Raw genomic sequence first — 13,389 nt, forward strand, 5'->3', positions numbered from 1 at the left:
TGTAACGGTACCCAAGTTATCGTGTTCACAGACACACACACACACATACATACACACAGAGACAAAAGGAGATCATTGCAAAATTATGTTTTTCCAACCCGGGGGGAGGGGGGGGGGGCGTAAAACGTCGACATTTGTGAATAAATCGATTTCTATTTTTCGCACGACAACAAAACTTCCTCTATAGTCTACTTCGTAAATGAGAAAGTAAAAAAATAGAAACACTTACTTTACTGTTAAATAGAAACAATTCAGTCTGATGAAGTACTTTCTCTGTGCTAGAAAGATACGGGGAAAAATGTATTGTGATGTACGGTTAACACATCCTACATTGACACATCTGTGCCATTATGGGACACAACCTATCAATAACACGGACTAATCCTCTGTCTGATAATTTGTAGTTTGCTACATTCTTTTTGCTTGGAGTGGGGTTTTGTTCGTTTCAGTTTGGTCACAGTTTGGGATTTTTACAACATTAGATCCGATCCATATGACACAAAAACAATGTCATTAACTTTTACTGTTTTATTTACTACTGTAGATTGGTCTCAAATATATCAATAGTTTGTATGTACATATATGAAATAGAGACTTAATCATTTTCTTTTCATTGTGGGCTTGTGGACTCTAAACTCACACACCAACACAACACACACACACACACACACACATATATATATATATATATATATATATATATATATATATATATTTATAATGAACTAAACGTAAAGAAAAAACTTTTACCTTGGATTTTTGATATCTTACTTTGAAGTTGAACAATAATATGCATTAATAAATATAAATTTAGAAATATAAATATTAATGTAATATATGATGCGAATAAAAAAAAATGTTACTTTAATAAACACTAGACCTTACAAGGAATTGACTTTTGAAAACAAGCAACAAATTACTGGCCAATGGTGGCTTTATTGTGATGGATTAACGAGAGCCTTTAGTAAGATATCTGCTTTCGTATTCAATTTAAACTGACGTAAACACTGGGTTACTCTTTATCGAAAATACAACGCTCGTGCATGCGAATGCGTGCGTACGTTAGTTTTAATGTGTGTATGTATATAAGTGTTTGTGTGTGTATGCGTGTGTGTATGTGTGTCTCTGTGAGTGTATGTGCTTGTGACAAGTTTGTTTTGCCTTTTATCACCCTTCAGTAAACGATTTCCTGTTGTCGATCATAGATTAAAATCCGTTTTTTGGTCTTGGTTTAGTTTCAGAGCAACAGAGAACACTATCACTATAGCGCCTGTTGTATGTCTCTCTAACGGGCTATTTATCTTGTATATATATATATATATATATATATATATATATATATATATATATATATATATATATATATATATATATATATATATTCATATATATATATATATATATATATATATATATATATATATATATATACACATATATATATATATATCTTCCAAATATATATTATTTTTCAATCTGTAACATATGGGATATCCGATTTTAATATAACTAAACCCTTTTAATTTCTTTGTTTTTCTGTTAACTGGAGACAACTTATCGAACGCTGCCTTATTGATTCTTTCAGCCATCTGTCCTGGATGGAGGGGTATCTACATCCCTCATCCTCCCCCCCCCCCCCTCGGACCTTGCCCTACCTCGCTCCCTCCACGTCCACCAGAAATTGAAATGCCTCCATCCTCTACGTCTTCGGAACTGAATGCCTGAAAGAAACTATATAGGCCGTACTAGTAAAATCGTGTCAGCATCTAACAATTAAAAATTGCCACGTTGTAGCAATATTAATAAACTTTCTAAAACGTATCATAATGACCTGCTGAATCAGATGATGTAGGGTACATCTGCTGTCCTGAACAATATTTTAACGAAATCGAGTCAGCTCTACGTCCAATCGTCTAAACCGTCACCGAATGAGAAACTGATTAGCGTTTATAGACATTCTAAGTAAGAGGATATTTTAAGCTTGATTATTTTATTTTTTATGAAATTAGTGCATGTGCTAAAATGTTTTAAAAGGTTTATAATAATATCTCTTTACTGTAATTTTAAAAGAAAAAGAACACCTAGCTCTCAGCATTGGACTGTATGATCGATTTTTAAATGTTTAACATAAGAAAAAGTATTTCTGATCAATACAAAGCTGAAGCTACTAAACGTCTTTGTTTTATTGTGCAACTGTGTGTATCCTTTTTACGGCGTGTTGTCGTACAATCAATACCCTTTCCCAAGAATGCGGTTCTAACAGCTTTAAAATTTCTCCTATACGAAGTATAGAGAAATTATTGAAATTGTGCAAAACTAAAAAACGAGATTTTCGCAAAAATCAACGTTCTAAAGGTCCCTGAGTAGAAAAAACCGATAGGCTACAGTCGTTTACAAATGATTGCTTACGACATATACTTAAAATAAGATGGCCAGACAAAATACAAAACAAAGACCTGTGGCAAAATATAAAACAGCAGCCAATAGAGAAGAATATCAAGGCCCGTAAATGTGGATGGATAGGTAACACCCTAAAAAGGGAAGAAGGAAATATTGCATAAATTGCTATGGACTGGCACCCCCAGGGATAAAGTAAAGTTAATCGGCCAAAGAGATCGTGGGGAAGAACGGTTGAGGAAGATGCAAAGGACCTGGGCTCACGTGGGCACAGATAACGGGAGCAGCCCAAAATCGAGTCCACTGGTAAAGTGTAACATCATCCCTCCGCTCCCCAAGGGCAACAAAGGAAAAATAATGATGATGATGACATTTTACTGGTTAGGTAACCCGCTCACAGGATTCGACAAATAGTATTCGGAAAACAAGTCTCCCGAAAATGTGGCCAACGACATTTTGGATTTTGACAATATTTTACACAAATGTAACTCGTGAATAATGCATATATTGTATACACATTGTAGGGGAGTGGGTATTGTTTTGTTCTAGTTCAACTACTGGTCAGATGGTAGTGTTTAGATCAAGAGGGGGACAAACTCTGTCAGTCCAGCTCGCAAGAATTATTGAAGTTGCGTCCCTTGATACTCATGTCCATACGCCAGAGTATGATGAAACAATAGCTCCTATGTCGTAAGTTCAATCATAACAGTGGCGTAGAAGGTTAAATTGTGTTCGTGTGTAATGCTTGCTCGTAATATGTCGACACGATTATAATCAAACAACAAGCAACTAACGCAAGAACGTAATGATACAGGTCAGTTGTAGGTTAGATTAAAATACTTTTTTTCAAAAAACTAAACAAAAAATAAATCAAAATAGTATTGTCTGTGTCCATGTCCATGTCCAGGGCCAGGACCAGTGCCTATGCCTAGGCCTAGGCGTATGTCTGTGTATATGTATAAATACAATATATATATATATATATATATATATATATATATATATATATATATATATATATATATATATATATATATATATATATATATATATATATATATATGAATGTAAAATTTGTCGGCGTGTAATGATTAAAAAAAAAAATTCAACACAATGTGTTTCAATATTTTGAGCCATAGATTACGGCAATACGGAAGGCCTCACGATAAAGACAGATCTAAACGCCAGTCACCCGCTGTGTTCAACAACTTTAAGAGACACGCTAATCTTTTACCCAGTATACAACCGTCGGGGTGGTTTTGTGGGGGAAATAAAAAAAGAGTGTTCCGACTTCCAGGTGTCTTTTCGAAGCTTTCTTTTGCTAAGGTTTTAATTGTAAGCTGTACTTTTTTTTCTGTTCTTTAATTGTGAAAACATTAATGTTTTTAAAAAAATGTATTTTTAAAAAAGTTCACTATTTCCGCTTAAGTAATTCTATTGTTACCGTCCTTTGCTACATGCTGTGAAATATTGTGTTGGTTGCTCTACGCGGTTAAGACGGGCGCTACGAAGTCTTCGTGTGGTGTAATGTGAGGTCAAGACAATGTTGTGTGGGGTCAAGTCAATGTGATGTTAGGTCAAGCCAATGTGGTGTGAGGTCAAGTCAATGTTGTGTAAGGTCAAGTCAATGTGGTGTTAGGTCAAATCAATGTGATGTGAGGTCAAGTCAATATGGTGTGAGGTTGTGAGGACAAGTCAATGTGTTGTGAGGTCCAGTCAATATGGTGTGAGGTCAAGTCAATGTGGTGTAAGGTAAAGTCAATGTGGTGTGAGGTCACGTTTTGTGCTATGAGATTACGTCAGGTGCAATGAGTTAAAAATACGTACTTATGATACTGTGAGGTTTTGGTTTACCCATATTGTCTACCCAGGCTAGTATTTCTGTCCCACCAGCACTGTAGATCAACTAATGTTTTTTTTTAAAGCCACGACATTTTTTAAAAGTGTTTCTGGATTTTTTTCCTATGTTCTTATTTTTAATATGTTTAACACAATGCAAGCACTATAATTAACAAATATTTTCCATACCATAACTAACATTATTTTTTAACTTAAATTAAAAGGAACATTTTCAGTTAAGTTCATTGTTTCAATTAATTTGGATATTATTTAGACAACCTATATGAATATTACTAGACTTTAGTAATGTGGAGATGGTTGGGCATTCATTTGAGCTCAATCTATTTTTTTATCAGGTAAAATAAACTATATAAACTCTACTTCATCTGTCGCATAGGCTTTCATTACAGACATCATCGGTACAGGAGTTGTCTTATTAGCCAGGCAGGCCTCAACACGGCTAAGACTAACTGGCTTGGAGAATCGGTTTCATTACCGTGTATCGGTAGCTTCTGTCCTTCGGTTCTCACCAGGCTTATCTTCCACCCCACTGAACACAGGGTGAACTCGTACCCCACCGCCCAGTACCCGGCTCGACCCTAGCAAGTCATAAAGCGTAGGCCTACTCTAATTATAAATAACTAAAAGAGTTTCTTCCAGGCATCTCTCGGGGGGGGGGGGAGGGGCCTCACCGCGAAAAAAGTCTACCGCCCACCCCCCCCTCGAAAGAAATGGAATTTATATAGAAAATATACTTTAATCAGTGTCCACCCTCCCCCCCCCCCCCAGGGAAATTTTGATTTCCCACGCCCCGAAAATATCAAGTGACCCCCCGCCCCCCGGAGAAAAAAAGTCTGGAAGAAACACTGACTAATATTGTTCGATAACCATTGTGTAGTATGTCACTGTCTTTATATAACACGTTGCGGTGTCTGGAATGTATAACAAATGACATATCGAGTTAGCTGTTCATGTTGGTATAAGACAAGGCGTGTGTTGAATTGATATTGATTAAACGATCATCTAGTCAGAAACAACAGAAAGACAAAAACAAGGTAGTTAAATACCTTTAATGATACATTAAAGTGTTTTTACATCTGTTACACTTTAGACGAAAACAAAATCAATCGATCAGTCTTAACCCTTCGTTGCTTGAATTAATTTTGTGAAAGCTTTTTTTGAAAAATAAATCTTACAAGGTGGGCGGTGGTGTGTATAGAGCATAAATAATGAGGAAATTGAATTATTTTATCAAATAATGTTTATTTTGCAAAATAACAGTACGTTATGCGATGGTAAGCAAAAATATGTTAAAATAAAAAATAAATGATTAAACATTTATCACTTGAAATTTATTGAGTATTTATTGATTTGAGTAAAACACTTATTCATCCCAAATCTGGATCGTCAGAAATTCATTTACAAGATAGCAATTTACATTTTTTGCACTATGTTTTCTATGGGAGCCGGACGTTTTCCCGAATGGACAATTGCCCGAATGGGACAAATGCCCGAATGGACACTTGCCCGAATGGGACAAATGCCCGAATGGACACTTGCCCGAATGGGACAAATGCTCGAATGGACACTTGCCCGAATGCGACGAATGCCCGAAAGCCACTTGCCCGAAGGCCGTTTGCCCGAAAAATGTTAATATTAGATAATAATTAATATTACCGAATAGACATTCTTAATCAATTTAAGTTAAACACAATTCTAAGCATAAAAACAAACGCTTTTCTTTACAGTTATTTAAATAGTAGTCTATAATTTATTTTCTACTTTTTTTGTGCATTATTACATACAAGTTTGTTATAAAAACGTTTTTTTTATGAACTTTTTTTTAGTTCTTTACATGTTTTTATTTACAATAGTGTTTCATGACTAAAAAACATTGTGCGCCTATTGAACGTGATGACGCGCTATTGAACGTGATGACACGTGTGGAGTAGTTGGATAGAAATGCCTACTACTTTGGTCAACATTTTAATTAATTCATAAAAAATTAATTAGGCATCCAATTAAGTCAAATTTAATGTCACGATGCATTGTCTTCATGTCTTGACCCACGTTCCAACTATGAACCGTATCTGTCAGTCAGCAGTGCCTGCAATTTCGCCCAGCCTTTTCGATCTAGACAGACTGGCGACTGACGTCTGACGACAGACTGTCGACAGAGGAAGTGAGTTAAATAAAAGCTTGTAAAAATCTAACTCGGTTATTCCGGAGTTATTAATCATACACTCCCCCGCATGAAGACGTTGTATCAGATAACTTATCAAGAAACTGCTCCTTATAAAACACATTTAACTGTTTTAAACACGGTGTAATCTGACTGTGTTATTGTGGATAGAAAGAAGCCGTAAAACGGCAGCAGATGTGTGACACGAATTTTGCGCTAGATCACCCTCAATCGTCTCTGTTGTTTTCCGTGCGTATCTGAAGGCATACGCTTTGTAGTGTTTGTGCTTTGATGATATATTATTTTAATACTGTAAGTATTTATTCACACACATCTTTTCACTTTTGTCAATTTAAAAAGAGAGAGAGAGAGAAAGAGAGAGACCATCATTGACCATAAAAAACAACATATATGTAGTCAAACAGTTGTTTATTGTTTAGCTCGTTGTTTCGATTCTCTGTCTTTGCTTAAAAAAAAGTATATGTAATTTTTTTAAAGCTAATCAATTCAGTTTGAAGGTGAAAAATTGTTAATATAAAAAATCATTGTTTATATTGTGCAGACAATGATCAGATTTTTAAATAAAGAAATAACATGTAAGATGTAGTGCTTTTTTCCATTTCTAGACAAAAAGGGAAAGAAATGATGATACAAAGCTTCAAGTTTCTTTTTGGGATAACAATAGTTTTGATCGGTGTTATGCTTTTCCTTGGAAGGAGTAAACATTATTTAAAAGACGGTAAAGGTATAGCTAAACTACGTGAACCTTCAATCTCCAGAACAAAAGTCGTTCAGAAGTTTTATGTATCCAGCGATGAAATTGGTGATGAATCCAGTGATGAAACAAACGATGGAACCAGTGATCCTCAAAGCGAAGAGATAGACCCTAGATATATTCTCAGTGGTCCTCAAATGAAACAGTTTAACCCTGGAGAGATTCCTACAACAGCTCATTACGTTTGGTGCGGGGATAAAGTTTTCACCTTTGCAGATTACTTGGTGTTTCTCAGTATCGTCAGAATTTTAGAACCGTTTCAAATATTCTTCTACCATAACACTTTACCCAAGACGGATTGGAGCTACTATCATTCTTGGTTCCCAGATCTACAACAATCTTTGGCAAATTTAGTCTTAAAGAAAATAGACCGACCAATCAACTGTAGCACAATGGACGCCGTGGACTTTGCTCTGGAACAAATGGCATCAAACAAAGTTGGGGGCGTCTATGTAGGTGAGAGGGCCGTGTTGACGCAAGTCCCTGACACATGGAAGACTGGGAAATATTTCACTTATCAAAAACAGGGTAGTTCTAGCAGTGAAGATATGATAGTGTTTGTTAAACAAGGAATTGATGGGAAAAAACCATCCGATATCAAACGATTTAAAAACAAAGTCTTAAGTAAAAAACATGAGTGCTTAACTGAGGAACGGTTTGAAAACGAGTTGTCACCTTGTGTTGTGTTGCCCGGGCCGTTTTACCCAGAGAAGATTTTAAACTGCTCAACATCTTTCTGTGCTTATTTGAGATGGTTAAACTATGCTCCAACTGAACACAGTGTTGTAAGTTTATTGATAATTACTGTATTTAATTTATATATATATATATATATATATATATATATATATATATATATATATATATATATATATATATTTATATGGGTATGTATATTGCTATCAGTGACAAAATTTACACACGATTTAGAGATGTAGGCCTACTTAAAAATATGGGTAAATATATGTGTATATGAAGGGCTCATTGGAAAAAGTACTTAAGTGTATTTTGAGAGTTTTGAGAAAAATGAGTGCAAAGTTTTTAAATTGAAGCCGAAATACCATAACAGCTGTTGTATAGTATTCGAATTAAGCTACTTCTGTACTTTTTCCATGGCCCAAATTTACAGGGATGGTTAAGGGCAGGTATTCACATAATATACCGGTCTTAACTCATTTTTGAAAAAATGTAACTTAAGTACTTTTTCCACTGAGCCCTTCATATACAAAAGGTCCTTTCGTGGTATATCGAGATTGGTCTTATTGTGTTTTGAACAGTATAAATTACCTTTAAGCTTTTAAAAAAATCTATGCATATTTATTTTTTACTACATGTAAAATATTCTCGTATAAATATAGAGTTAACTCTTTTTTTAAACCTGCTTTAAATTAGGCTCCTTAAAAGAAAGAATATTTTCAAGGTTATTTTCGAGAAAAAACAATCAAGTTTATAACTCTTAGCTTTCATTCCTAGGACTCATCAAAGTTGGTACCACTCATCAATCACGTGATCTTCCTAAACCCTAACCCTGATTCTGCTGTCCAGTGGCACTTTGAGAAATATGTCAGTGTTCTATCGGCTTTGTATTTAGCTCGGTTTGAAAGGTGAGTACTTGTAGGTGCTTTTCACAGTTGAGTACGTGCGTCTGTGAAATGTTCGTTTAGTATGTGTTTGTGACAAGTTGATTTTTGTGTGTTTTTACAGGTGAGTAGTTTTAATGTTTGTGAAATGTGTTTTTTTTAATGTGTTTGTGAGAAGTAGGTTGTATTTGATTTTTTTACAGTTGAGTTCTTGTTTTTGTGAAATGTGAATTTTTATATGTTTTGGTCAAGATTGGTTTGTATGTGTTAGTGATGAGTTTTTTAATGTGTTTGTGACATTTAGATTTTTGTAGGGGTTCAATACACGTGTTTGTGTGTGTGTGTGAAATGTGGATTTTTATGTGTGTAGGGTTATATTGGTTTTAAATATGTTTGTGCTAAGTGACATGTCTTATGCATGCATGTGTGTATACTTATTCGTGTGTATGTTTGTTTGAGTGTATGTGTATGTGCATGCGTGCATGACGAGATTTAGACAGGTGGCTTGAATGTGTATGTATCTTTAAAAGTATGGTGATTTTTAAAAATATTCTCATTTGAACCACAAAAACTTCGACACTAACCAAAGTGTATGTCACCCCCCTCCCCCACCCCACAGAGTGTACGTGTATGGTAACACAGAACCTTCCGGAACATTTTGGGACCGGCTAAAAAAAGAAAACGTCACGTTTGTTTACGTAAGTTTAGTCATGTTTATGTATGTAAGTTTAGTTTACATATCGTTTCCGGATTTTTGTTTTAATAACACATCATACACAGGTTCGTGTCCAGTTATGTTTAATATTTTACAGTTAATAGTTAAAAGACATTGCCCTTTATATTCAATAATTCTTTATCGATTGTGTCGCTTCATGTTATATATTAGAATGTACATTAATTTATTAAATGTCATCATGTTGTTGCTTTCAATAACACATTTTAAATTGTGTTATAATAATTTTGTGTTAAAAATCGTGGACTTGTTTTTTTAAATTTGTTTAGTCAGAGTGTATATGTCTATCAAATTGATTTTTTAAAATAATTTTTAACGAATTTCAATGTCAGCTTTTACAATATAAAACTCAAGAGTACAGAATATACATATTTTATAACACAAATACATATACAATATATTTAAAAAAACAACCAAATGTTTCAAACTGTCTTTAGTTTAATCTCGAATCACGTATTACATTTAAATATTTTAACTTTTATAACATACAAAATACGGATGTAACTATAAAATACAATACAAATGTTATTTTGAGAAAATGCAAGTAGCACAATTTCTAGTTACTAAGTAATGTATTTTATACTATACATTATATTTCAGGTCGACCGACCAGATTCTGTGTTTCAGCAGAATGTCAACGATATAACCCACAAGACAGACATACTACGTGTTCTGATCCTCTATAAACACGGGGGAATATACAATGTTTGTCCTGTTTATTTGAATTCTTTTATTTCTTCTTCTTCGTTCTTAATTTTAGTCATGAAAGGGATTCCCTCCAACTTAATTAAGTATACGTGTAAACTAGTTAGGCGCCATTGAGGCCATTGACTCCGATTTCAGCCTGCTTTTCTTTTTTGGATTAGCTTCCATAGCCTTTGTACAACCAAGAACATACTACAAGGCAGCAGTTGTTTGATTTTGGAGTTGTGTCTCATTGAAGAGTGGCTGTCCCCAGCTAACGAGCCTCATCTTTTATTTGACAATACAGTTAAATAGGGCTTGTACATTTAACGTTTTATCAATATAACCGATAATTCCACCATTGCAAATATATTTATTAACTTCCGTTCAAGGACAATGACGTCATCTGGGTCAAGCCCCTGTCTGTAGAACAAAGAAGGTACCCGACCAGTGGGACTTATGATTGGCAGCAGGTGGACACCTGGCCTAGGATGATCAACAACGGTGTGATCGTCTCCAAACCTAAAGCACTTTACCTGGCGAAAGTTCTGGAATCTTTTAAGTAAGTTGTACAGAAATGTGTTCACTGTAGAAGTAATGAGCTCAATACTTCAGAACCTGAGTCCACCCAGTTCTGATGGGTACCTAACTCACGTTAGGTGACGTAAAGGCGACAGGTCATAGTGGTGATAGAAAAAAATAATTTCATAAGCCAAAGTGTCAGAAACTGGTAAACTTTAATTCGCTTGCCCTACGGACCGTAAGAGTAAGAAGGGGAACTTTAATTCATTGTAAAGAATGAAAAACGTAATTTACGAATTAAAGTAAATTAGTTTAACATTGATCTTTACACTAATTGTTTTAATGAGACATGGCTGATACATGTTTGTTTGAATCCCCTGACCATACAGGACTTACCGTGATGAGCATTGGGGATTCAATTCCTGCTACATGTACTACAAGCTCTACGAGAGATTCCCAGAAAGTTTTCATATTGACACCAGACTACAGGTAGAGGAGTTTATTTTTTCTTATATCTTCAGACATTCTAAGACTAACTTAACTGACCAGAGCAATGCCCTTGTGAATGTTGTTTTAATTACAATTTTAATTTAGTAACGAACAGACATAAATGAACCGAGGTAGTATCTACATTAAGCAAGCGCCTTTAACAATATTTTGAGCATATTTGGACATTAGTTAGTACACTTCAAACGAAACATTAACTATTGTTTATATCACTAGATCATGACAAACTTCTTCATCTTCTTCGTTCTTAATTGTAATATTAGACGGAACATCCTACAAATGAGTTAGGCAATATGTATACAAAGTAGACTTTTATGCCTGTAAATTAGAATTAAGTTTAGACAATCTATTCGACCAAAACTTAAAACACGTATGCTACCATTCGAGTAGTAGACATAATCTAAATCTAATTCTAGCCAATGTACCTAACAATGAAGTTATTCCCACTATCCCAGAAAAAAGCAATGCTATAAAAACACACATAGTTAAATAAACAAGTTTAAATTAATCTACTAAATTAAGGTTCTCTATCTATGTGAACGTATTTTTGAAACATTTTAGTCATACTATTTCTATTTTTCTTACCTGCCAGTACCCTAAGTAGTATTTAAAGTAATTTAAACAACACAAATATCAATTACCAATATTACTAATACATGGTCGTATATAGTTCGCATGCAATACTAACGTAAAAAGCATTATATGTATATATATACATGAATATATATATATATATATATATATATATATATATATATATATATATATATATGTATTTATATATACATATAAATATATATATATATATATATATATATATATATATATATATATATATATATATATATATATATATATGTATATATATATATCTATATATATATATATATATATATATATATATATATATATATATATATATATATATATATATATATGTAAATATTCCCCAGGTTGGATGTTACTTTGGCATCTGTCATCCTGTCTGGCACGAAGGTTTTCAGAGAGTCTTGAATGATCGACGTCCTACCACATGGATTAAAATAGAGGAAGCTAACGGTTAGTTTGTTAAACGATTATAGGGAAGTCAAATTGGTAATATCATTATACTAATATAGGTCGTTATACGATTATAAGGGTGTCTAAAAGCTAGTTCGTTATACTAATATAAAGAGGTTAGCGATTGGTTCGTTATACGATTACAGGGAAGGCTAATGTTTAGTTTGTTATAATAATATAGAGGAGGCTAATAATTAACTCTTACTAAATATCAGTAGGTTATATACATATATATATATATATATATATATATATATATATATATATATATATATATATATATATATATATATACAAATCAATTCACGTATGCGCTTAGTTGCTCATTTACATATTAACCTTACATATTTTAAAGATAAAACATGTTATTTAAAATAATAAAACCTACATATAATGGCATTTTTTATTCTCTTTCTTCAGGTTTTCATATGTTTGATATTTGATTTCGGCTTTTCAAATATTTTATATAATTGTTTTCAGCTTTTAACAGTTTTAATTTTTTTTCCAGCTTTCCATGTTTTCGAGCACAAAAATGGTGTAACATTCAACTCGTTCTCCGAAAACAAGAACAGGACGAACATCGAAGCAGTCCTGCTGAAGAGGGTAATGGAAGCCGTACAGAAGGCGGGAAAATCTCATCTGCTGGAAGATTTGTGATGACATCAACCTTAAATGATTTAGATCTTAAATTTACTGCCAAAAAAAGGTTGCTGATTAGTACCTATATTCAATAACACTTTATTTCTATTTTCGAACTTTTTTTTTCTAATTTGTTTTCTTAATCTCCCCGAAACAGCCAGTTTTGTCACTAGTACCTTGATTTATATATATATATATATATATATATATATATATATATATATATATATATATATATATATATATATATATATAACTGGGCTCTAGGCTAACAGCCCGGACCCGGAAAACAAAGCTAGTTACCGAAACGACTAAAAGAGAATATTTAGAAAATTAGTCCTGAAAGTATATTGATTTACTTTATAAATCTTTTTAAATTAAAAAAAAAATTACAGCTAAAAGTTCCAACAATTTTTAGGAAAATATTTACATTAACTTATATTAATAACAAGTGTGTTGAAAATATCACTCA

General features: G+C 33.3%; 1 protein-coding gene across 1 annotated transcript; it reads left to right on the forward strand.

Annotated features, from left to right (window-relative positions):
* Window positions 1-3,117: 3,117 nt before the first annotated feature.
* LOC131931469 (uncharacterized) lies at window positions 3,118-13,070 on the forward strand. The gene is made up of 9 exons (XM_059288280.1): window positions 3,118-3,211; window positions 7,045-7,978; window positions 8,667-8,797; window positions 9,393-9,471; window positions 10,107-10,211; window positions 10,583-10,752; window positions 11,102-11,201; window positions 12,173-12,278; window positions 12,787-13,070. Exons 2-9 carry the CDS (start codon window positions 7,061-7,063, stop codon window positions 12,933-12,935), a joined length of 1,758 nt encoding a protein of 585 aa, XP_059144263.1. The 5' UTR covers window positions 3,118-3,211; window positions 7,045-7,060; the 3' UTR covers window positions 12,936-13,070.
* The last annotated feature ends 319 nt before the right edge of the window (window positions 13,071-13,389 follow it).

Source organism: Physella acuta, unplaced genomic scaffold (genome assembly GCF_028476545.2).
Source record: "Physella acuta isolate Inbredline_101_S28 unplaced genomic scaffold, ASM2847654v3 ptg001976l, whole genome shotgun sequence".
Classification (NCBI taxonomy): Eukaryota; Metazoa; Mollusca; class Gastropoda; family Physidae; genus Physella; species Physella acuta.

Bases quoted from the DNA above. Each gene is read 5' to 3' on its own strand.
- LOC131931469 (XM_059288280.1), top strand. From the start codon at position 7,061: ATGATGATACAAAGCTTCAAGTTTCTTTTTGGGATAACAATAGTTTTG. The intron at 8,798-9,392 runs GTGAGTACTTGT...CCCACCCCACAG, and splicing joins TATTTAGCTCGGTTTGAAAG to AGTGTACGTGTATGGTAACA. The intron at 12,279-12,786 runs GTTAGTTTGTTA...TTTTTTTTCCAG, and splicing joins TAAAATAGAGGAAGCTAACG to CTTTCCATGTTTTCGAGCAC.